Raw genomic sequence first — 24884 nt, forward strand, 5'->3', positions numbered from 1 at the left:
ATTTAAACATAATCTATCAATGATAGAAAAGTGTTCCGTGTTTTACAAATGTCACAACCCCCGTAACGTAAGTGTTCTGAAACTGATGGTTTGTATTACTTAAAATATTGAGCAAGCTTAAAGCATACGGAAATTTATTATTAAAAGGCTGTTTAAGGGTTGTTAGTTGATCATTTAAACTTAATCTATCAAAGATAGAAAAGTGTTCGGTGTTTTACAAAAGTTACAACCCCCGTAATATAAGTGTTCTGAAACTGATGGTTTGTATTACTTAAAATACTGGGCAAGCTTAAAGCGTATAGAAATTTGTTATTAAAGGGCTGTTTAAGGGTTGTTTGTTTATTATTTAAACATAATCCATCAAAGATAGAAAAGTGTTCCGTGTTTTACAAAAGTTACAACCCCCGTAACGTAAGTGTTCTGAAACTGATGGTTTGTATTACGTAAAATATTGAGCAAGCTTAAAGCATACGGAAATTTATTATTAAAAGGCTGTTTAAGGGTTGTTTGTTTATTATTTAAACATAATCTATCAATGATAGAAAAGTGTTCCGTGTTTTACAAAAGTTACAACCTCCGTAACGTAAGTGTTCTGAAACTGATGGTTTGTATTACTTAAAATATTGGGCAAGCTTAAAACACATACAAATGTATTATTAAAGGGCTGTTTAAGGGTTGTTTGTTTATTATTTAAACATAATCTATCAAAGATAGAAAAGCGTTCGGTTTTTTATAAAAAACCTAATCAAAAATTATCAAAAAATTAATTCCTCTTTTTGGGCTCCGTCCATTTATTTCAGTGAACCGTAGCCTACCGATAGATCTAGCCGTGACATTGATTTAGTGACGTCACAACTGGAGATGGGCCACTGCAACGCGATACTATGTGTTTAAATGCAATTTGATTCGCGTGCGTACTCATTTAACGCGAAAACATTAAGTAATTACTTATTTTGAGCCGCAGGATTGTTATATGTTGTTTCCTAATTATAGACACGTGTTATTATGCAAAAATTTTATTAAATACGTACATAAACAACAAATACTCACTGAAAACCGAGCTGAAAACAAATAAAATTTAAACATTCTAATACACACATCTGCCTTTTTTAGCGTAACACAACGAAGTTGAGGTAACGCTTATGTGCTCGTTATTCCGTCGTCTGCCTATCTGTCTGTTCCATCGAGATCTCGGCCCCTGGACCACCTAGAGACTACAGGTTTTTACGTCATTTGTAGTTGCAAAGGTCTATATTTTCCCGTTACTCATCATTTACATCCTTTTCATATATGATGGCTGATTTTCAAAAATGGTGGGATACGTGTCTTCGGCAAGTTTTATCTGGTCTCGTGGAACTGTTAATACTGTATCGTCTTATCTAGTCATCTTGTCTACCCGAATAATGAAAATGTCGGAGAAATGCTTTATACAAACCCTGGAGTAACTAGTAATTTCAAAATTGTCCCGGTGAATACATCTTAACCACTTTTTTTGATCGTCTTCATTTTTCGGAAAACGAAAAACCGTAAGGAACCTTGTCTCTTGAACTATAATTGCTTTTGCAACCAGGGACGCAGCACGTATTTGACATTTTCTTACTGATTCTGTTCGAATACAGTTAATTTAAGTGTACAACATTAAACTACTTGGAATTAATTACATTAAAAGTCGATATGACGGCCGCCGTCAGTTGTGACGTCAACGCAATAGTGGGGATGAGTGTCACGGCTAGTTCTATCGGTAGGCTACGAGTGAACCCATGAAGTGGTCCTATTCTAATGAGTTTGGAAGTTCATAATCTTTCACTTTTTCCAATGATGAGTTTTGTTTTGCTTTGGTGTTTAGGGCGGACTGCTGTAGTTTAACTTAGGATACAGTGATTTTCTCACCGATCAATTTCCCTGCTATTATGTTCCTGTGAGTAACCGAATGCGAAAAGAAGCCGCATATATTCTTATAAAAATTGAGTTCTAACGTGTATTTATTACCTACAGTATTTACACCTCAACTAAAACTATTCCCGTAAAAAACCTGGGTGGATGGCTTTAAAGCTCATCTTTACTTCGGTTCCATCTAGCATTAAACTTAATCTCTCTAGCAAATCTCAATCGTTTTATTTCCCAGTTTTCTCCCATTTGCAAATCGCCATCCTTACCGATAGAATAGTATTCCATACTTTTACTAGTGACGGGATGCCATTTCACCGTCAATAGCTCATTGTCATCAGGGGTTGGGTTGCTAAAGCAAGATTAGGTAATCGTGAAAAAACGGATCGTCAAGTACCCAGTTTTTGCAAAATTAGTCCAGATGGACACCATAATATCCATCATGCGGTTATCTGCTTCAGTGAATTTTGCACCTTGGGAATGGGTTTGTGTGAATAGGTAAAGTAATTCGTCACCATGACAGGTTCCTAAAGGAGTCATTTTATGTTGTATCATTTGGGAGCTCTCCTTACCGTAATTGTAACTGTCGGCTGCATCTTTGAATGCTGTTGAGAAGGATACAACCCCTTGATACCCAAAGATGTAGAGGTAAACTGCAGTGTTACTGTTTTCAGCGTGCAATCTAACCGCTAAATCAGTAGCTACGTGGAACCAAGAGTCAGTAACAACCTAAAGTAAGACGTCACTTGTCAACGTTTTACACCTAACCTACATTTGTCAATTCCGCTTTATTGCTCTCATCAATTTTACGGCCACGAAAGTAAAAATTTCGGATTCGCTCTGAAACTTCACTTGTATTGTAAGTAGCTTGATCGTAGCCGAAGAGAAATGGCGCAATTACATCAAAGTCTTTGTTTAGCATTTCGATCAATCTTTGGTCTTTATGCAATGCTACAAACTCAGTTTATTAGTGGCGGTAAACCAGATAGCTCCACTAACTGGCAGATTTCAATGCTCCATCCTCAGTAGTTAACCCTATCATCAGTGGGACTGGCACGTTTTTCCTTGATTGAACGATTACGGCCGGGTCTTCAGTGAGAAACGCACCTGGATGGTCTCGTTCTACAACTGGCTTAAAAGGAATCATAGGGTCGTAGCTATATTCCTAAAATTGAGCCTTTAATACAAACTTCTTCTAGCTGTGTTACCCAAAATCGTTTGTCTTGCTCAACAATATCGGACGAATCTTTAGTGCTTAAACACTCCACTATGGCCTCGCTAGACGTAGACGGACAATTTAAGTAACTGGCGAGTCTTTGTGCATTGACAAGGGGTTTTAAAGTGATCGCCCAAGGTGCAAATGCAGTTCCACTTTGCAGTATAGCGCCTGATACCAAATCTGCAAATTTGACAATGTACAACGGTATAGGTAAAACGTAGGCACAACCTCTGCTAAGTGGCGATAAAGTAAGAAAGTGGGCGCTTGCCCCACCAGCCGATTGTCCAACGACCGTAATTTTATTCGGGTTTCCACCAAAGCATTTAATATTGTCCTTTACCCACTTCAACGCCAAACTTTGATCTTTCAGGCCATTATTACCAGGCACCACCGAATCGCCTGTGCTCAAAAATCCAAGGGCCCCTTAGAAGGTAAAGGTATAAGTTGTTTTTGTACAAATTGCGCTTACCTAGTCGATAATTAGTTGTAACCAGCACAATTTCTTTCTCTAAAAGTTTTTGAGGTCCATAGAGTTCTGAGTTTGCGTTGCCACTCATCCACCCACCACCATGTATATAGAACAGCACGGAAAAGCTTGCCTTCTCAGTTACCACCGGTGCATATACGTTAAGGTACAAGCAATCTTCGTTTCCAGCAACCGTGTAATTTCCAAAGTAGACGTCCATTTGGGGACAAATTTGGTGAGGTTTGGTGGCGTCTAGGACACCGTTCCATGGTTTTAGTGGTACTGGCGGCTAATGCACTCGTTAGTACACGTCCATTTACGTTGTATCATTAATACCTTAAACCGTAGAATTCCCACTGGAGGCTCGGCGTATGGGATTCCAGTAAAAGATCTAAAAGTGCCTCCTTTTATGGTTGTGTCATATTTTCCTTTCACCGTTCCTGGGCCAATCTGTATTGTAAGATCACTTTGGGAAGCGGCACATATCACAATGGCACATCCAAATAAAATAGTTGTCAGCATGTCTCAACTTCACTATCTGGAAGATGATTGACACCTAAAACTTAGATGGCACACTTTAATCTCTAATTATTACCTACACTTCATTTCAAGGTACAACAATCACCTTTTAGTAAGCACAGAAGGTTATGTAATGCGTATCATTTGCAAACACAGTATTACGCCACGAACGCCTGTCAAGGTATCCATGAGAATATGGTAAGTGGTTTCTTCTGACCTTAGTATATTACAAGTCCACGTTACTTCACAGGACAGCGGGTACGTACATAATCATTTGACCTGGTTCAAAAATAAAGATGAGTGACATGAAGGTTTTATCTACAGAGTGCCCTTAATTAGTGATTCATTTATGAATACGATTTGTGAGCTTTATAATTCATAAAAACAACCCTTAAATGTAATGAAAAGGCATTTGCATTTAAATTCGTATATAAGTACCTACGCACTACGAAAAGAGTTTGTTGATTTGATACGGAGAAACTACTCCATATCTTTTTTCTAGCCACTGTTATTAATGGTTACGCTGCGAACTGCCTTTGCATGCACTTCAGGTACTACGAATCTGCGCAATGATATACGAGTATAACGAAGTGGTAGATGAAATAAATAAGTTAATAATTTACTTAAAATAAACCAAGAAATCGGTAATGGCTCGGAAAGTTAAGGAAACGATCATCCTAAGCGGTAAATTTGCTTTAGGAGTCGACAAAAAAGCAAATGGCAATGTAGCAGGAATTTGGAGAGAATACTGGTATCAGGTTCCATGATGTAATGTAGAGATATTTCCTGAAAGCGAACACTAATAAATAGATACCTAGTTCTTTGTTCGCCGCCAGAGTTCGTTCAGATGTTTTTCGCGATACTTATTCTATCCCTTCTTTAAAGTAGTTAGCGCGTTCGGCTGAAGTCAAGTGATGTACTCGGCCTACCTATTAATTACGGTAAACGTCCCCAAAAAAATGTTGTTATGAAGGAAACATAATTAGAAATACGGTATGAGTGGTATTTTGTACCTCAGCACAATGCAAACGTCTTACATGAATTTTAAAAAGGTATATACAGTAGTCAACTTGACTAGTCTCCCTACTTTTCGACCCTGTTTCAAACCTTTGCACACTAAATGTTGACGACACACCGCGACTAAATATTCACAGTGTAAGCGGTAAATCCTAAACGAATATATTTCTTTTTAATCAAAACGTATGCGAGACGTATGTAAAAGCCGGGAAACTAAATAATTTGGCGTTTTACGTGAAGTCGGTGCAGTGGATTTGGTTTTTCGATGTTGGCGCTAGAGATCCCCAGCCGCTATCTTGATCTCTATCTTGATCTCTGATCTCGATCCGATCAGTGTGTCAACAAGACGTGTGCAGGCCTTTATAAATATCGCTGGTTTGATGTTCTTTCTGAAAGTCACCATGCCTTTTGTGAAGAAAAGTGCTCAGCAGAAGAAGGAAAAGATTGTCCTAGCTCAGATACTAGACCTAGTGGAAAAGTCATCAGATTTAAACGCGTGCTGCATAGCGTGCCGCCGCGTCAGAGCAGACGGCGCTCCGGCGGTAAATATCTTCCTTATTTCATCATGAACATGTACTTTTCCGTGCATATTTAGAATCGTCACAAAATTTCGCTTCTAATGAGACCCATCTCATTTAAGTCTTGATACAAAAACCTTCGCTAGCTCAGAAAAACTGAGTATGTCCATAAGAGCCCATGTTAAAATACCCTGTTTTTACTGTCAAATATCTCAGAAACGGCACATAGGAACACCTTTTTCTTTTGACCATTAGAAAGTGCGTCTCTTAGAGAATAAGTGACCAAATTTTCACCAACTTTTTGTTACTTTTACCTAGGCGCTCTAACTACTTTAATTTGGTGTTGCGTACAGTTGCGTTCTTTTCTGGCAGAGAAGATGGTTACGTGCAAATTATTTTTCTCAATACGCCATTACTTTTATTTGACTTATTGTCTACCTGAATAAGCGCTCTCGGATATACATTTGCAAGTAATTAGTGTGAGGTATGTACGAATTATGACTCTCCTACTTTTCTGATCTGTATTACTTTTTCGTTATTATCTCCCTGCATACTACTACGTCATCATTGGTTGTGAAATAATCATCTACGCCGAATTTTACTACCTTACCTTGAAAAATTCCACTGCCATCTTAGTTGAAATTAGTCACGTGATTCTACCTACATAAATGGCGTCCTATTTACTTGGAAGTTGTTTAGATTTCAATATTGTTCCCGTTTTTCTGCAAGTATTAACGAAACCCTTTGGAGATCATTGCTTCGATATTTCTGATTTTGCTTACGCCACTTGCGTCGCGTATAGTATACGATTTACACTGGTGTCAGACGTTAGACATTGCTACCGCAACATTTATGAGCCGCGTTATTCACTATCCCTCTTGTTTGTTTGGGTTGTTATCTGTTACAGATAAGGCAGCAAAGCGCGCTTCTGAGCTCAAAAGGCCGTCAACCAGAGTTCAAATTTCATTTGTTTTGTTTCGGCGACTTCCTTGATAATAATAACGTTACTAATGCAAAACTAGTGGGATCGTAACGAATCAATTTGTCATACAAACGACCAGGCGTTACTAATTGGGGAAAATCACTATATAAATTAACGATTATCAATTAATGAATACAAATTTCATTAATTTAATTAGCAATTAGATTAACACAAAACAATTAACAATTAATTTAATTTAATTAATAGTTAAATTTTACGAAAATGCGTCACAGAGAAGCTATGTGAGAGATCCAAGAGGAGTCTAGAAAAGCGAGCTCAATAATATATCATTAAGTTTGATTTATTTTAAAAATCGATAATATCGATCATTTGTTGCATATAAATGCCATCGATATATGAGAATTACGTCTGTGATAAATTCCCGACTCCTTTCTAGTCCGATTTTAAATCAATCCAATATTTTGTATTAACGGGAATTATTTGTATTAAAGTGAATTAATTTAAATTAGCTGAATTAATTTGAATTTACGTGTAATAACTTGAATTAACGTGAATTAACATCAATTTACGTGAATTATTTCGAATTAACCTGAATTAATTTCAATTTGAATTTTTGGTGTACACTAAAAATGAAGAAGACGAAGTCGGTTGACACGTAAGCCATCTTCCGAACTTGGAGCGACAGAAAATAACCGCAGGTGCTCGTATTTATTTTTGTTATTTCAGAAATGTGTTATAAAAGGTTATAAGGCGTAGCTGTTGTGAAGAAATTCAGTATTATTTAGTCAACTAATGCTTCATAGGATTGATTTTAGAGAAGCAAATAATTTTCTCTGTGAAATTCAATTGATATTAGCTTTATACTTTTGCTTTGCAGGATTAATTAATTATTAAACTAAATTAATATATAATGTGCTTAAGTAAAATTCAATTACAAAGTAAGTAATCTATTAATTATCGTTGAAAGGAAATAGGGGCGCTTTTTCTGAAGTAAATGATTTAAACTCTGAAATTTAGTTGTAGTTATTCCGATAATGGTGTATTAGGAGCTGTTCCGAAATGAACTCTAACTTTAGAGTTTAGTGGTTAATTAGAAAGTCGTAAATAGTTAGTAAGTAATCGATCAATGTACCACAAAGTGTATTGGGGGTTTTGCTCAAAATCTTGTATTCAAATTGCTAGTCCATCAATATATTCTGAAGTGTACCATCAGATGAAAACCTGAATTATATTAATTGACCAATTTGTGTTATGTATTAGGGGCGGATTTGTTAAATTAAATAGTTTTAAATTTGTAATTGAAATCTAGAGCGAGAGTAGATGCATTAAATGTACTCAATATAACCATTGAATATAAAATATTATTATCAAAGATATAACCACATTCTCCAAATTAGCGATTCTTTAAAATCCGAGCGTTAACGATAAATTGTTACTAAATACAACTAACCACTTTTCAAGGAGTAAATGGAGGAGTTGCAGCAAAATGATTTGATTATTTGGCAGCGTTTCATTTCTTCTGTGAAACAGGATCGGATGTTTTTGAGCTTTTTTTGGGAACTTCATTCTCAACGTCTGAGCTCTAAGCATTTAGTTCCTGATTTTATTAAACGCTATACAAGTCGGCAGAAACACATATGTAGATCATAGTTCATCCTTAGCACACATACTATCCCATTTAATCTCCAAATTTCTCCAAAATTGAGTTCGTTCAGGTAGTAAACCTTTGGCCGAATGCGCCCCACCTCCGGCAATATAGTAGTACTCCATGTCGTCCACCGATTTCACCGGTTTCCATTTGTTGTGAATGTTGTAGCTCAATTCGGGCGTAGGGTCTCTACAAATTGTCTTCAAAAATGTATTCCTCAACAAAACAGTTACCCGTATTTCGCAAAATTAGTCCACAAATCCGTCATCAAGTCAGTCATCCTTCTGTCGAGCTCGTCTGGCTTCTGGTTTGGAAAGAGAGAGTCGCCAACGGGAAAGAGATACTGTAGCTCGTCAGCATGGCAAACACCTACGGTGAATAGTTAATAATGCGATTGGCAGGTGATAGCTGGATTAAACCGTATCTCTGGGTTGCGTCACCGAAAATTTGGCTAAAGCTTGCAACGCCGTGGTGCCCGAAAAGGTAGTAGAATACCGGCTGATTTGTGTGTTTTATGTGCTGGCGAATTGACTCGTCAGCGCCGTGCAGAAACCATCCATCGGTGAATAGCTAAATCTAAACGATATTTAAAATGGTTACATGGTGCAGAACTTACATCCGTGATTGCTTGACGCGAGGAGTTGTCAACTTTTTTATTACCAAGGTAAAACTTCCTCAACTGATTAGAGATGTAATCGGAGGAAGTGCACGCCTCTTTGTAAAAGAGAGAGATCGGTAGTATTTTGTGAAAGTTTTTATCCAAATCTTCCATAAGGTGGGCGTTTCCAAAAATGCCTACAAGGATCTTGTAGCATGTTAAGTTGAGGGAGTGTTAAGTTATTACCGGGAGCTCTTAGAGCCCCGTCTTCAGTGTTTAAACCAGTAATCCATGGTACCTGCGCCGATTTACCAGACTGAATGATTTTAGTGGGATGGCCAGTTAAAAACGCACCTGGAAGTTTTGGCTCAATTACCGGTGGAAATGGTATCATAGGATCAATGTCCCACTCCTAAAAAGAAGCCTCCTAGTATAGTCAATCTGAGAGCGCTCGACTTACCATGAACACTTTGTCCTGCGAAACCATGGTATAGGGATCGACAGTTTTCAAACATTCAACTACTTCAGCTGTCCCGGACGCGCTGCACCCGACCGCCTCAGCCAACCGAAGGATTTGCCTGATTCCGCTGCCAGGTTTAGCTAAAGCCCAAGGGACGTGCGCCGTACCACTTTGAGAAATAGCTCCGTGAAACAACCCTAAACACTAAAGACTGAGTCTTGAGCAATAAAGGGGTGAATACATACCGATGCTTAACGGGGACAGCATGTGATAATGGGCGCTAGCGCCACCGGCTGATTCCCCAAACAGCGTCACCTTATTCGGATTACCTCCAAAATGTACGATATTTTCCGAGATCCATTTCAAAGCTAAGCTTTGGTCTTTTAGCCCGTTATTTCCAGGAACTACCTCATCGCCTGTACTTAAAAATCCAAGTGCGCCCAATCTATAATTTGGAATAACGAGAACAACGTCTTTGTCTAGAAGCACATCTGGGCCGTACCAGTGAGAGTTGCCGCCGCCACACAGCCAGCCGCCACCGTGAAAGAAGACCATTACGGCATAGGATGGCGTTGGTGAGATGTCCATCTGAAATGGCAACGTCACTACCTTTGGTTTTCGTATATTATCGTACTTGGGGTGTGTAAACATTAAGGTAGAGGCAGTCTTCTTCGCCCTCAATAATTTCGCTCCTCGTGTAGATATTTCGCTGAGGGCAAACGGCGTGAACTTGAGTACCATCTAAGGTTCCGCTCCATGAACTGATCGGTACTGGCGGCTAAAGGCAGAATTGGATGACAACTTATGCAGCCCCAAATATGCAACGCACCTTAAACCGAAGATCTCCAACAGGCGGTTCCGCGTACGGAATACTTAAAAACGCACTGAATTTCTTCCCTTGTCTCGTTGTCCAATATTTACCTTTAATTTTACCTTGCCGTATTAACACCTCGGGGCCATCTTCCGCACAACTTTCGCATATAAACAAAACAACGAATAGCAATTTTTGATATTTCATCGTAGGCAATCGCAGTGAAAGTACCACTAACACTTCACTGCAGCGTGTTTAATATTGAAGTGATTGAAAAGTGGGGTACCGCGTGCACTATAGTATTTAAATTAATTCTTTATGAACCTAGAGGCGCAAAGCGATATTAAATCATTGTGCAGACTTTCTCCTGGAACTCGTTGCATGAACAATACGAACATATCGCGGCAATTCAATTTCTCATTTCAAATCGTTTCGTTTTTATCAGCCAAAAGGATTTTTTTAGGATTTGTAGACAACGGCTGGAGATTACCCGAATTTGGTAGACAAATTCTACTACATACCCGGTACATGCCATTATTTACGTTTGTACGTACGATTGAGCCCCGAAACTTGACAAGGAAGTTATTTGTATAAACAATCGTCTTTGTTAGGGGTTAGGGCAAATGAGAGTATTTTGGTGGTAGTGTTATACTACAGAACGAGTGTAAAGTCTGGAACTATCACAATAAGTCTTTTGGTAAAGTTTTTGAAAAAAAAATCACCGGACACGTTTTTTACTGTAATTGTCACGTAAAGATCCTCCGTTGTTATTGCTTTGAGCACGATAAATTTATTCCTTGGGAAATTCACAAGAGCTATTACCTTCGCCTCAGTCATTAACACAATGGGATTTTTTATCGGTGCGTTGCGGTCACTGAAATATTGTTAATTGGTAGCCGGTTGTTTATTTGTGCCTTTTCCGTTTAGTGGGCTCTTATTTTTATTTTTTCAACTTTCGCCCAAAAGGTCACGACGATACGATAATAATAATTGAAATTATTCATGCTAATGTACATAAGGTACTTTTACGACGAGTTCAGTAGTGCCATCCTCGATCAGATCGAACCACTTTGGACAGAGATAAGATAATAACCTTCACCAAGAACCTTTGATGGTGGGTACCAATAAAACAAATAAATTCGTGTGCCCAATCTACGAAATCTTACGGAAGCGTAGAATTCAAGTCATTGAAGCCATTCCTTTATTACCTACATACATAATTATAGGGAAACTTACTGATCTAACAGTAAATTTGCAGACGTTCCTATCATTAATAATCCCGGCGCCCATTTACCCCTCAATTTCAATAATTCTGGCTACGATCTGAAGACGAGACTGCCCGCCAGATATGTAACTCAAAAAAGTTTTGACATACAGGGTGCTGCAAAACAAGCAGTACATTTTTGCAGGGCGGCTATACCGCTGTGGTAAGGAGGGAAACCTGGGGAGGAACATTTTCAGTCGTAGCCAGTGGCGATCCCAGGGGGGGGGGGCATTGTCCATTTTTTTCATCAATTTTGTGTCGATCTCATTTCCATTATGCGAGATTTCTTTTATTTTTTTCCGTGTTGGGACAAAGTTCGGGTTTGGGCCCCTCCGTTTACTAAATCCTGCAACCGCCACTGGTCGTAGCAATAGTTTTAAGCATTCGTATTTTTAAGCGGTCGGTGTTTCATTGCCAGTTGAGGACCATTTCAACACTTTCTATAGATAGAGGCGGTTATAATGAAATAAAGAGCACTGGAAGTCCATATAACTCCGATAGAATCCCCGCAAAGTACCTACATAGCCCTAATAGTGGCGTAAAGAGCCTGAGAGGGGGATTTACATACTTCTTAGACTCTTTCTAAAGCTTTTTAAGCTCTTCCTAGGTATAGGAGGAGAACCTAAACGAACGGTAAAGCTTTGGAAAGGACCTGGAATGCTTTGTGATGTAAAAAGATATAAAGAACCCAAAGTTCTCTGGCAGGTGCTCTATAATATCGCTTTACTTATTCGAATTAGCAGGTGAAACCAATTTGGAAACTTTGGAGAAAGGCCGAGATGTTTTTAAAAGGATTTCTAAAATAACTTCTGAAATCCATTTAAATGGACGAAAGTGCGTTCTAGATCCTTTATGAAACTCTTTACGTTTAATCTAGGGTATAGTACGTCCATAAAAGCTGTGGTTAAGAAGTACCTATAAAGCTGAAAAAAATATTAAAGGGGAATCGAAATTAATGGTACTGGAACCGGAACCGACTGCACATATAAGCCCTCACTTGGAACCGGAACCAATATCCAAAAAGTTAGGATAACGGAAAACGATACCGTTACTGATATTGTTTGTGCCACATAACCGGTTATTCAGGGTCTCTTTTTCTCTTGTAGGTACAGAAGACACGTTCCGCTTTATGAGAGTGAAACTAGTGGTTACTGGTGACTAATTTTAACAATAAAATTTTTATTTGTTACTCAGTTGTAAACGTTGATTAACAAGACAAAACGCAAACGGGTAAACGTCATGTTTAAACGCTACTGACTTGTAAAACTGACAGCAGACCTGTAAAATTTTACAAGTTAGTAATCTAGTCATTTCATTGGCCAGAATTAATGCGAAGTCTCTGTTACATGGATCACATGATATTTTAGACATTTCTTCAAGATCAATTTAAGAACTAATTATTTACGTTTACAAATGAGTAACAAATAAAATATTGTACATTATACGCCAGGTAATAATTTTTACTGGCTCTAGGAGGTGACAGGCTCGCCTGACGGCTCGCCAGTCAACTTCTCCTATCGCCAGTAAAAACTCACTTACCTGGCTAATAATGTAAAATACTATATACAGGGAATTTACCTTAAATGTATCTGTGATGGGGGAAGAAGATCATCCGGTCAATGACGTTATTGACCTGTCACTTTGAATATTTATATTCAAAGCCTGTCACCAGGCCAGCCAAGTTGGGCATTTTCATAATGACCGGCCGGTAACGTTAATATCCATGTAATTTGGTAAATGTTGATAATTCATTACACAAGTGCACTGATAGCATCATTGCGCGGGCAATGTCTTCATTACCCGTCGGTCAGCGGTCGGTGCCCCCCGTTGTGTGTTCGTGTTTATCTCCCTCTATTGTTTAGGTCTGTATCTGAAAGCGATGTGGCCCATATATATTGTCACTAGGTAGATGCCAATCCCCATTGCAGGAGGGCTGGCATTATGTTGGGTCGGTTTTGAGCCATTTGACCTCTGTCTCTTTTTCTCTCCGCCTACCCGTTTTGCCGACTGACCGGAATGAACTCTAGGAGTTGAGTCACTGGAGGTGGATGGTTTTTTTGTAAATTATCAAATTTTTGCCTTAATTTTTGCAGGGGCGGGGTCTACCAACCCAACCCAGTATACATTTACAGATATCCATGTCCGAAACCGGATTCGAACCAGGAACCCTTAGTACGGCAGTCGAGCTTCAGCTCAACTGTGCAACACATGTCGGCAACTGATTTGGAGGTGATTGTTGGCGCAGTTTGACCCATTTGGGTCTGCCTGACCCTCTTTCTTCCCTTCTGTTCAGCGTGGTTTGGATTTTTGTTGAGGCTCGGTGGGGGCCTTAAGCGAACAGATAGAGGGACAGACAGACAAAGGAACAGACGGACAAACCAACAGACAGACGACAGACAGCAATACAAAATTATAAACGATCTCTAGGATCGTTAATAAACGGCAAAAGTGTAAAATTATGGAACATGTAAAAAAGGTTTTTTGGTTTTTAGCAATAAACGCAGAAAAAATTCCTTCTTTCCCAAATAGCGAAAAAAGTAGAACAATATAACTCTTAAGATAAAGAACTAGTAGCGTCTCAACGAACGAGCGGACGGACGGACGAAGTGGCCACAATAGGGCATTTTTTTAATTTTTGTGGAAATGCGCTAAAAATGAAGTAACCTAGTGGTTAAGTCTAAGTAACTTTAAAAATTAAGTTACTGTTTCCATAGGAGACTATCACTAATAACTTTATTACCTAAAATGAAGATAATCGAATCAAAAACAGTAACAGGGTTGAAAAATGTGTGAGGAAAGCAACAGTAGAAATTACTGTTGAAGAAAAGGGAAGTAGAAAACGATAATATACAATTACTGTATATTTTCACTAATGCAGATAGACCTGAAAACTCAACTTCAAATTTTCCGATTAATGTGTACATTCAAAGTCAAACATGGAACTGTAACTATTTTTGTTACTTATTAAGCAAGGGCCTGCCTTTACATTTTGATGATAAGGGGTCGAAATACCCACAGCCTTCGATTTTGGAACAGTGTTGTAAGATTGGGATAATTTCTTGTTGCAAATTCTTACATCTACTTTTAAGGAATGTCTGATGCCACTAAATCGCAAAATTGTTGTTAGGAACGCCTTGATAACAATAATTTTTGCTAAGCAATCTATCTACTTCTATGAGAATATTAGTAACTAAGAACAAGTTTTCATTACATTGAAATAATTACATTTTTTGCTTAGCCTCCCTTAGAACGTACAGATATTGCAGCATTATGAAAGCCGCCATATGTTCCCATTAGGAAATGTTTACTTCGTCCAATAATCAGTTATAAATTAACCTACTTGCCATAAGATTACAAACTAAAGTGATACGCGTTAGAATTTTTATCGAATTGTGCAAGTAACACACTTCAAGTCTAATGAAGTAGATAATACACTTCAATAATCAAGGTAATTAGCTGTGACGAAACAAAATGAGTACAACCCTCCAGACTACATCTCGGCAAGTTCTTGGGTAACATGTCGGTACGTTTGCACCTTTATAGAACATACAGATTGAATTGAGGCAACTGTATAAATTAACATATTAATATTATTGTGCAAACTTTGTTAGCTACAGAAACATTTTCTGGCTTAAAAATATAAAGCAAAGTTGCCGGGTCCGTGAAGTTGGAGTGTCGACTTGAAAGGAATTAAGTTCCAAGTATCTCATAATTTTGTACTCATTTTGTGCTAATTTGTGCTGCCAATTTAAAATTTTGTGCTCATCAGGGTAATGAGTAATTCAACTTTCTCTGATGACACTCCAACTTCACGCTTGAGTGTCAACATCGATATTTTCAAAATTTTCTTTTACTATAATTTTGTGCTCATTTTGTGCTAATTTGTGCTGCTAATTTAAAATTTTGTGCTAATCAGGTTAATGAGTAATTCAACTTTCTCTGATGACACTCCAACTTCACGCTTGAGTGTCAACATCGATATTTTCAAAATTTTCTTTTACTATAATTTTGTGCTCATTTTGTGCTAATTTGTGCTGCTAATTTAAAATTTTGTGCTCATCAGGTTAATGAGTAATTCAAATTTTTCTGAAGATACTCACTGTAGTGTCAGTTAGTTGGATATTGCCATCGCCGTTTTTTTGGAAAAAATTTCATCAAATGTCGACATTTTAGATCATTTTAAGCAACTTCTAAATAATAAAATTTTTCTGCCTGTGGGTACGTACCGTACGTACTATGTACAGTGTAGTCCAATTTCGATGGGATTAAATGGGTAATTTTCTTATTAGCGCAGATAAACGAAAACGGTTTTAGTACTCGTGTCCTTATTTTTTATGCTTATTCCATTACCTTTGCCGGAAATAAGCTGCCGTCTTTGTTTTTTTCACTAGAGAGAAAAAGTGAAAAATGTTGAAGCTAGAACGAAATGGCTTTAGCATTATTCAAGCAGTTTTTAATGTAGATAACCAATGTCGTCAGTCGTTTCTTTCTAGACCTTTTAATAACCAACTTTTTATTTATTTATTATTGTCTTTATTTTATAGTGGGCGGAGTGTTAGCTAATTAGCTACTCTTTCCACAAAAAAACTTTTGTTATTATCTTTCAGGCAAGATGTATTAATAAGCAAAATTTATTGTAAAAAGCTTATTCTTGAAAATAAGTATGATGTATGATGTATTATACATTTTAGGAAAGCTCGTAAAGCAATAAATTTTTTTAAACCATGGTAAATTGTAACTTCAATTTAAAAAAATCAACTTTGAGTTACAACGCAGTTACTAAAAGAATTAGAAACAAACAAATCGTACAAAAGAAATAGGGCTGAATTTGTGTTTATGAACTTATAACATTAATCCGAATTATAATGGAATTTTGTGATAAAATGGTTACCCAATTTTCGTGTATAATTAGTCGTAATGACAATTATCAGGCTGAAGAACGGAATGAAGCCCAATACTAACTTCCTTATTTTTAATTATAGATGCTTCTAATAACGAAAAACATAGGTCACATAACAATGGACTATGGAAGTCCCGAATAATGCATGAAAAATGCTCGCACTTTACTCGCCTTAGGCACAAACCTCTTTACTTTTAACTTTTATGTCCACAGTAAGGTGCCTTTTGCGGCTTCGCTCTCTTTTTTTTATTACTCTCCCTTGAGCTACATCCAGGGGTGTATTTCCCACAAGGCGGACTAGTTGCGCGCCTAGAGCGGCAAATTCTAGGGGCGGTAAATTTTGGAGGAAACATTTTGAGTATTCACCAGTTTTGGTTTTGTTTAGCAAGAAGCATGAAGCGTAGAGACCACAAATTTAAATATCTGATTGTTTGTTGATGAGCGGTAAATACGGCAACCAGGAATAAAACAAGGAAAGGAGTATGTAGCGTTCTTTTCTTACCAATTGATATTCCAAATTTATATTCCTTATATACTTCGAATTTTACTCGTTGATTGTTGAGTGAGAAATAGCAAAGAGGCGCAACTATATGTAAAATTGCGATACATATTCCCGAAGCTTCCCGTGCCCACAGTCCACAGTGAGAGGGGTGTGAGTGTGTTAGACGTGCGACTCTGATGCTTAAAGGCCACCCAACAACACAAACCGATTGAAAACCAATGAAACAGCGTTGGACTATAATTCCGGAGGTCGGGTGTTCGAACCTGGATTGAGGTGAATTTTTCATCTGTGGCAGATACCTTAGACCAGTTGCGAGCATTCTGCCCGCTACTCTGAATGACGTTTTTCTGCAGTTTTCCTAATTCGTAAGGTAAATACCGGAGTAGTATAAAACAACTTAATACCTTCTCTGCAGAGGCACCTCTAAAAAGCACTATGCGGGTCACTCTGTAATTGGGCGTAAGCCTGTTGAGGGCCCAGAACAAGAGAGGAATAGTAAATAAATAAATAAACGCTGCTACATCTGCGGAAATCGATTATTCTTTACCAAATTGCCGATGTACTGAAGCATCTTGCAATAAGCCTCATCTAAATTAATCGAGTTGCACCTCTCTTTATATTTCTCACCCCATCTAGGTATTCCCTCTGTAAACCCGTTTAGTTTAGATGCCAGTCATTTCTATAGTATATTTGTTATTACCATAGTTCTTTGGTTCGCCACTAGAGGTCGTGATCTTCTTTTTTTTCTACATACGCATGTCCTATACTTCTTCCTTTCAGAGACGATCTGGATCTGGGTTAATTGCGTGCAAATTTTTCTCGATACGCCATTACTTTTTACTTGACTTTGTGTCAATCTGTTTTGGCTGTGAACATATTTCTATTGAGTGTTTTTTCTCTATTTCTGATGTGCTGTGGCTGTGCTCCATTGAATACGCTTTGCAAGTAATTAGTGTGAGGTATGTACTTCAGCATTTTTCTTAATAGGTACGTTTTTTAGGGTTTTATCTTCCCTCAAGGTTCGCTCAAACTTCTCTCTTAACTTCTTATCATTTTCTCTTCTGGATTACTTTTACGTTATTCTCTACCTGGATATTTCTTACGCAGAACGTGGATGACATCGCAATTTTACCCATAGAACAACAATTTACCTGGACCCGCCATCTTAGCGAAATTGACATTGGCAACGTCACGTGAGACGACATTACATAACCTACTTCGAAAATTTACACCTGGAGATGTACCTAATTGTTCATTACTAACTGCAAGTATTTGCGAAACCTTTTGGAGAATATTAGCTTTCTATCTTTACACCATCATATTCATTTTCTATGAATATCTTTACAATTCTTTCGGTGTCTAGAATATTATGGGTTTCCAACTTAGACAATACAGTACATGGACTGCTAATTAGCAGTACAAATTAGCACAAAATGAGCACAAAATTATAGTAAAAAATTTTGAAAATATCGATGTTGACACTCAAGCGTGAAGTTGGAGTGTCGTCATAGAAAGTTGAATTACTCATTAACCTGATGAGCACAAAATTTTAAATTAGAAGCACAAATTAGCACAAAATGAGCACAAAATTATAGTACAAGAAAATTTTGAAAATATCAATGTTGACACTCCAGCGTGAAGTTGGAGTGTCATCAGAAAAAGTTGAATTACTCATTAAGCTGATGAGCACAAAATTTTAAATTAGCAGCACAAATTAGCACAAAATGAGCACAAAATTATAGTAAAAGAAAATTTTGAAAATGTCAATGTTGACACTCCAGCGTGAAGTTGGAGTGTCATCAGAAAAAGTTGAATTACTCATTAAGCTGATGAGCACAAAATTTTAAATTAGCAGCACAAATTAGCACAAAATGAGCACAAAATATAGTAAAAGAAAATTTTGAAAATATCAATGTTGACACTCCAGCGTGAAGTTGGAGTGTCATCAGAAAAAGTTGAATTACTCATTAAGCTGATGAGCACAACATTTTAAATTAGCAGCACAAATTAGCACAAAATGAGCACAAAATTATGAGATACATGGGACTTAATTCCTTTCAAGTCGACACTCCAACTTCACGGACCTTGTGAAAAGAAACCTCGATACTTTGAATTAAATATGATTTCGTCCAAAGTTAACTAGCTTAATTATTATAGGTACTCAATTTCCTTGCCAGTTTTTATATTTGTTTACTCTCTGTGTTAAAGGCAAAAAAACCTTCATATTTCCCTCGCCCCACGCAACACGTTTATTTTATGAAACTTAGTACGAAGGATAACGATGAGCCACCTGAAGAAATGACTTAAGGGGAACAGAATTTACTCATTGCAAATTCAAATGATTTAACAGTAGCATTTTTCTTAAAGATAGCATTGCTGTAAGGTGGGACGAAATGGAATTCTTATAAAGAGGACGGACATTGGCGATATGTTGTTTTCGTTGCTCCGGGTCAAGATGATTCAAGTAATTTACCCGAGGTATGTAATTTGAAATTTGAAAGAAAGTATCTATTTCCCTACATAAGGCAATATTTATTTTACCTACAGCAAGACAACTTCGTGGAAAGTGGATTAAACGACGCAGCTTCTTCTTTTTCAAGAAATAAGTAGAGTAATTTTCCAAAAATGATTTTTTTAACAAGTAACAATACATGGCTATAATTATATTAAGGTATTCGCTATAATTCATCTTTTACATCAATAGATGGATAATGAATATTAAGCCTTTTCCAGAATTCGAATCGGTCTTCGAACAATTTCTCCTCCATTCTCACGTCACTGCTACCTTTTATAGAGAGGTACTTAAATTTTGCATTTTCGACGGGCTCCCATTTTTCCGAGATTGGATTATTGCCATCTGATGTAGGATCACTAAGGTATAATAATTAGTCCTAAAGTAATACTGCGGTTGGGATTAGTTCAAATCAGAGTACTAAATACAAAGAGATTCGATAAATGAAACTATGAACATTCTTTATGTCCGTTTATTTACGTGCTTTACTACCAACCCAGTACAGATTTCTATAGCGAACAAGGCCGTGTTATCAAAGTACTTAAAGTTAAAAGTGAATGCCATATTTCATTTTGGTAAACTAGAACAACAGGGTTGTAGTTTTAAAAGTGACAGCGTAGGAGCCCCTGGTGGTGTCTGGGAGTGTCCCCCCAGGAACAGAGGGGGATGGGGGAGTTACTTCTGAATTGTTTCAAATGAATATTTGAATTCTCAAGCTCAACATTTGGAAGAAGGTATAACTTATGACCGTTGGAGCAACGTTCCCCTTCAAAAAGTAGTGTAAGGAACTAAGTACTTGATTAGATAATTGGCAACACAGTTAAAAAATCCGCTGTAAAAATCTAAAATCTGTTACTCTGTTACTCCCCTTTGGGTTGGTTTCAAAATTAATGAAAAAGCAAACACATTTAGTTCAAACGAAAATATTGTACTAACTGTACTGTACTGTACTCCTAATTGTCTTTTTTTTAGACGTGTCTTACCCTGTATTCGCAAAATTGTACACAAAAGTTGACATTATCTTCTTCATTTCCAAGTCTGTAGCTGATGGTTGGTAGTCATGGAATAGTTCATTACTTATGGAATATAATGTATCGTCACCATGACAGACACCTGTAAGGAAAGAAAGAGTGTGAAAAATAGTACGCCACTGCCCACAAATTTAGTTGGTAGCAAACTTGTTAGAATTTTTCTTTGTTTAGAAAAGTTTTGCTTGTTTCTATGATAAAATTGGTGGCGCAGAATCCCCTTTTCAAAATAGCATAATAAAATACCTTTATTTTTTAACAGATGTTAAATAAATGACATTTTAATATGTGTGAATAAGTAGGATAAGTATCCTTTAACTGTAAGGGTAGGTAAAGTGATCGCAGTATCGCCAAGTGTAGATAAATTGAAACAAATAATTGTGCATTCCAATGACACCTGTTCTTATTAAAAATGGGACGCGGAGCACGATATAAAATGAAGTACGGGAGCTTGTTATTTTTGACGTCTAAATTAAATACCTGCAGAATTTTCCGCAGTGTTATAATGATTTCTATGACTTCTGCTATAAAGTACAATTTAATATTGTACACGACGATAAAGGGAAACTAACCATTTCGTGAAAGTTAATTCACTCGTGGTTAAAACATCCCTTTATCGTTTTGTATATAACCATTTTCTTTGTTTTTATTAATCAATCAACCCTATTATAATCAGACATTTAGATATTCATGATACTGTAAATGATTTATCCTTGTTGAAGTAGGGCCAGAACCATAAACTTACCATAGTCATGCTCTTTATCGCCAAAGATGGTAGAAAAGCTAACAGACCCTCTATAACCGAACAAATAGAAATAAACCGGTCGTTTTGAATACTTCGCATGTAGCTGGCTAGTTACTCTCTGGGGATAGTGGAATAGGGCATCGGTGATCATCTAAACAGGTAAAATATGTTAAATGACGAACTATAATACCTACCTATTTAATTCATTTTATTAGGGCTGTTTTTAATAGGCCGAGAGATAACGAAAAATTTTCTAGGACGTCTGTTACCGCAATTTTCTTTTTACGTAGGTTAGAACTACCGCGTAAACGTATATTATACGTCTGTTGAGCAGTCCAATCTATTTTTATGCCAATCAAACATTACATAATATTCGTATATGCTACCAAGCGAATAGAGAACGAAAAACGCCTGTCAATGTGCTAGCGCCCTATTATTTCCTCCCCAATATCATTTTAAAATTGATGGCACACGTTTATATTAATAAACTTTTGTTTGTTATGTTGTCAAAATGTTGAAAACTACATAAAAATAGATTGGACTGCTCAACAAACGGATGATATACGTTTACACGATAGTTCCAACTTATGTAAAGAAAAAATTGCGGTAACAGACGTATACTAATCATCGCACAAAATCTGTCTTTATGTCTCGGTCTATAAATGAGAGGGGGGTTGCTCTACGCACTATCCATTTGCTTTGCATGCTCGCACCAGGACCTGGAGCTTCTCCACTGTCCACACGGATTTAATTTTCATTCGAACGGATAAGTGTATGTCGCAGTAAAGCTTTAAGAATTCTGTAGTTTGCTGTAAATTTGCAATATTGACGACAAACTTCTCACGTTCTTTAGTGCGGAAGTCGTACTACAGCACCACATTATAGTGCCCGATCTCTTGATTTCATCAGGGTTGAATTTATGTAATGATAACAATTACAAACCCCAAAGATAATCTGGTTAGCTAGCTGACGCCCATCTTAATCTTTAATCTTTGCCATTTCATTTTCAAGAACATCCAGAGATTTATCGTGAATATTTTTTCTTGCTTTTTGGGTTTAAAATGCATGAAATCAGTAATACCTACATTTGTAACTTCTGCCTTTGTTGTGTTGTCTACCTTCCGATTTTGAAGATAGAATGCTCTGACTTTTTTTGAAATTTTCTCACTGGATGGAAGATGGTCATAATGAAGGATCATGGGGACAATACGATCAAATTCCTTGTTCAGTCTATCCACCAAGCTGGGTTTGTCATATATTGCTGCATTTTGAAATTAAAAATGTTGTGGTGAACTCTATACGTACCAGCCGATTTAAAGGTTCCATCGTCAGTTGTTATGCCGTTAATATATGGGACTTGGGCCAAACCTCCAGATTTAATAATATCTAGAGGTAGTTTGGTAAGGAACGCCCCTGGTAATTCAGGTTCGATGACAGGCTTGTGCGGAATGCTGGGCTCGTAAAGGAATTCCTTTAACATAATTTCAATAGATCGTTTTTGCAAAACTGTGTAACTTGTACCATGAATTTTGCATTTTGTAGAACGATATTCTGAGCGCTAACTTTCCGCAAACATTCGAGTGCGATTTCGCTAGAAGACGTGGGACAGTTTAAAAATGCAGCGAGTCTCAGAGCGTTTCGTTTAGCCTCTCCCTTCTGAGCTACTGCCCAGGTTGCGGTAGCGATTCCGCTACTGGATATAGCACCGTGAATTAAACCTTTACTAAGAGGAGACAGAAGGTGATGGTAAACGCTTGCTGAGCCGGCAGAATTCCCATAGATAGTAATTTTATCAGGGTCGCCACCAAAATGTTTGATATTATCTTTAACCCATCTCAACGCCAGCGACTGATCCTTTAGCCCGTTGTTTCCAGGCAGTACCTCATCTTCAAAGCTTAAGAAACCCAGTGCACCTAAAACATTCAATAACACTAAGCTCACTTAGTTTCCTACTACCTATTCTGTAATTAAAAGTTACAACAACAAGGTTATGGTCAAGTAGTATATCCGGGCCATATATGTAAGGATCTCCACTGCCTGTCATAAACCCACCGCCGTGGATATAAAAAATTACCGGAACCAGATTATCTAAACCTTCCTATAAGAGATCACGTGAGGTTAAGGTGTACGATAGTGAAGCCACTGTACCTGAGCCGTGTAAACGTTGAGGCAGAGGCAGTTCTCATCACCACGTGGGGTGAAATCGTTAATAAATACGTTGCTCTGAGGACAAATAGGACAGCATCTTGTAGCATTTAAGACACCATTCCATGGTTTACCGGCCACCGGTCCCTGCGGAAAATATCGTTAGCTAAACAGAAGTAAATTGGGGCGGGTACTTGAAATCGTTTATCTCCGAGAGGAGGTTCGGCATACGGAATTCCCTCGAACGCTACGAATTCTCTTCCGCCCGAACTCCATCTAGGCGATCCTTCCAAAACGCCCTGTTGCAACTGCACTTGAAATTTGCTTTTCCCTAAACTGACCCCATTAATTAATAGCAGGAGGCACACTTTAGTGAACGTTGACATTCTAAAAGTCCGGATATAAGTAAGCCGCAGTTTGAACCTGACTATCGAAAGTAGCGCTGAGATAAGATTAGAAATAGTACACAACGATTACACGATCGAATTTACTTCGCTGTTGGTATTATGTGAAAAATCAATGATTATCTGCCCCTTCCACTAGATCAAGGTTGTGGTTTACTTAATTGTCTACGTCGTCATTCTGTGAAAGAATTTTTACGACAGCTGTTTAAATTCCAAACAGACTATCGGGGAATTCTTCTGTGGTTTAAAAGGAACTTTGCACATGTCTAAAATACTAAGTAATTACAGAACTTTGAGTATTATTCTGCAACCTTGAAAATGTTAATCGATATCCAAATTATTCTTTTGCTAGAGACGAGTGCAAATGCCATCTCTGTGTAAGTGGCCTGTGTAATGTGTATTTATGGCAGGTCTACTTTATGGTTATTTCATGATTATAGTTAGGAGAATTCGGGTGTAAAATAATGGGGGATACCACATGTCACTTGATACGCAAAGTATACTTCCAGCGAAATGTTTTTTTTGCAATGAAAGCGCATTGGACATAATGCCTCTTCAGAACGCGAAATGAAACTTTTCGAGTACGTCTTAAATCCAAACTGTTCATTCCATCAATCTTGTAGTTTGTAATTCTAGATAAACCCGTTATGGCTTATTTAAATCCGAGCGACCGAAGGGAGCGAGGTTAGTCCTTTAAACTAAACAAGTTTTTTGTAACACTGAAGCATATTTTATCGAATTCGTCATGAGAGAGAAATGTTCTCAAGATTGGCGTAGGTCGTAACCATGGTAATAGAATCAACAACATTAGCTACGAAAAGCAGCGTTAAAGGACGCTGCCATTGACGACGGACATTATAAGAAACAATGAATTTTATAGAAAACTTAAACGAATTTCAATGAATCTTAGAAGAACAGGTTGATATGATTTCAGCTTCAGTTGTTGATGTAGCTACAACTGCTTGTCGTTGGCTCAACCAAGAAATTGCTCCTCCTGAGTATTTCACGATGACTCCTGAAGTTGAACGACCTGTTTTCGTACATCCCCCGAAATCAGCTAAAACTATAGATCTCCAGAACTCCAGGTCTAGTTAACTTTCCCTGATGTGGAAGTTTCTGTACTTTTGAACATTGGAGTTGAAACTGGTTTCTGATGAATTTTGATAAACCCTTCTTCTTATTGGATTTCAATTCCCAAAAAATAGTCTGCATTTTTCGTGACAATATTTGAACTCTGATTACAATTCTCCAATGAAAACTTCCAGCTCTATTGACTCTGTTCCATCTACGTAAATTCC

At 37.5% G+C, this 24884-nt stretch overlaps 3 protein-coding genes across 5 annotated transcripts; all 3 read right to left on the reverse strand.

Annotated features, from left to right (window-relative positions):
- Window positions 1-1964: 1964 nt before the first annotated feature.
- LOC116172591 (venom carboxylesterase-6-like) lies at window positions 1965-8101 on the reverse strand. Of its 2 annotated transcripts, XM_031489825.1 has the most exons (11): window positions 8020-8101; window positions 4172-4370; window positions 3909-4128; window positions 3576-3861; window positions 3335-3529; window positions 3096-3286; window positions 2887-3052; window positions 2660-2838; window positions 2460-2616; window positions 2285-2414; window positions 1965-2239 (listed from the first exon to the last, which is right to left on the reverse strand). In XM_031489825.1, exons 3-11 carry the CDS (start codon window positions 4092-4094, stop codon window positions 2047-2049), a joined length of 1683 nt encoding a protein of 560 aa, XP_031345685.1. In that variant the 5' UTR covers window positions 4095-4128; window positions 4172-4370; window positions 8020-8101; the 3' UTR covers window positions 1965-2046. The 2 variants fall into 2 exon arrangements, with proteins under 2 accessions (XP_031345685.1, XP_031345684.1); XM_031489824.1 differs by lacking the exon at window positions 8020-8101 and having other exon boundaries at window positions 3909-4134; window positions 4198-4385.
- Window positions 8102-8147: 46 nt separating this feature from the next.
- On the reverse strand, window positions 8148-11797 carry LOC116172585 (venom carboxylesterase-6-like). 2 transcript variants are annotated; one of them, XM_031489817.1, is made up of 10 exons: window positions 10197-11784; window positions 10105-10147; window positions 9910-10053; window positions 9521-9863; window positions 9276-9472; window positions 9062-9227; window positions 8834-9012; window positions 8637-8787; window positions 8451-8586; window positions 8148-8406 (listed from the first exon to the last, which is right to left on the reverse strand). In XM_031489817.1, the coding sequence occupies exons 4-10, from the start codon at window positions 9861-9863 to the stop codon at window positions 8214-8216; spliced, it is 1365 nt and encodes a 454-aa protein (XP_031345677.1). In that variant the 5' UTR covers window positions 9910-10053; window positions 10105-10147; window positions 10197-11784; the 3' UTR covers window positions 8148-8213. The 2 variants fall into 2 exon arrangements, with proteins under 2 accessions (XP_031345677.1, XP_031345676.1); XM_031489816.1 differs by having other exon boundaries at window positions 10105-11797.
- A 7567-nt stretch (window positions 11798-19364) lies between these two features.
- Window positions 19365-23672, reverse strand: LOC116172589 (venom carboxylesterase-6-like). The gene is made up of 9 exons (XM_031489822.1): window positions 23377-23672; window positions 23186-23329; window positions 22994-23135; window positions 22559-22950; window positions 22343-22508; window positions 22123-22298; window positions 21038-21188; window positions 20248-20377; window positions 19365-19623 (listed from the first exon to the last, which is right to left on the reverse strand). The coding sequence occupies exons 1-9, from the start codon at window positions 23566-23568 to the stop codon at window positions 19431-19433; spliced, it is 1686 nt and encodes a 561-aa protein (XP_031345682.1). The 5' UTR covers window positions 23569-23672; the 3' UTR covers window positions 19365-19430.
- Between the last annotated feature and the right edge of the window lie 1212 nt (window positions 23673-24884).

This window comes from Photinus pyralis, unplaced genomic scaffold, assembly GCF_008802855.1.
Source record: "Photinus pyralis isolate 1611_PpyrPB1 unplaced genomic scaffold, Ppyr1.3 Ppyr1.4_LG5, whole genome shotgun sequence".
NCBI classification, from domain to species: Eukaryota; Metazoa; Arthropoda; class Insecta; order Coleoptera; family Lampyridae; genus Photinus; species Photinus pyralis.

Excerpts from the sequence above, each read along its gene's own strand:
- LOC116172591 (XM_031489825.1), bottom strand. The coding sequence starts at position 4,094 with ATGCTGACAACTATTTTATTTGGATGTGCCATTGTGATATGTGCCGCT. Across the intron at positions 3,862-3,908 it reads TGGGAATTCTACGGTTTAAG|CCGCCAGTACCACTAAAACC; the intron begins GTATTAATGATA and ends CGAGTGCATTAG. Across the intron at positions 3,530-3,575 it reads TACAACTAATTATCGACTAG|GGGCCCTTGGATTTTTGAGC; the intron begins GTAAGCGCAATT and ends TTACCTTCTAAG.
- LOC116172585 (XM_031489816.1), bottom strand. The coding sequence starts at position 10,293 with ATGAAATATCAAAAATTGCTATTCGTTGTTTTGTTTATATGCGAAAGT. Across the intron at positions 10,054-10,104 it reads TTGGAGATCTTCGGTTTAAG|CCGCCAGTACCGATCAGTTC; the intron begins GTGCGTTGCATA and ends TTCTGCCTTTAG. Across the intron at positions 8,587-8,636 it reads TGACGCAACCCAGAGATACG|GTGTTTGCCATGCTGACGAG; the intron begins GTTTAATCCAGC and ends TATTCACCGTAG.
- LOC116172589 (XM_031489822.1), bottom strand. The coding sequence starts at position 23,568 with ATGTCAACGTTCACTAAAGTGTGCCTCCTGCTATTAATTAATGGGGTC. Across the intron at positions 23,330-23,376 it reads TCGGAGATAAACGATTTCAA|GGACCGGTGGCCGGTAAACC; the intron begins GTACCCGCCCCA and ends TATTTTCCGCAG. Across the intron at positions 23,136-23,185 it reads TCAACGTTTACACGGCTCAG|GAAGGTTTAGATAATCTGGT; the intron begins GTACAGTGGCTT and ends GATCTCTTATAG.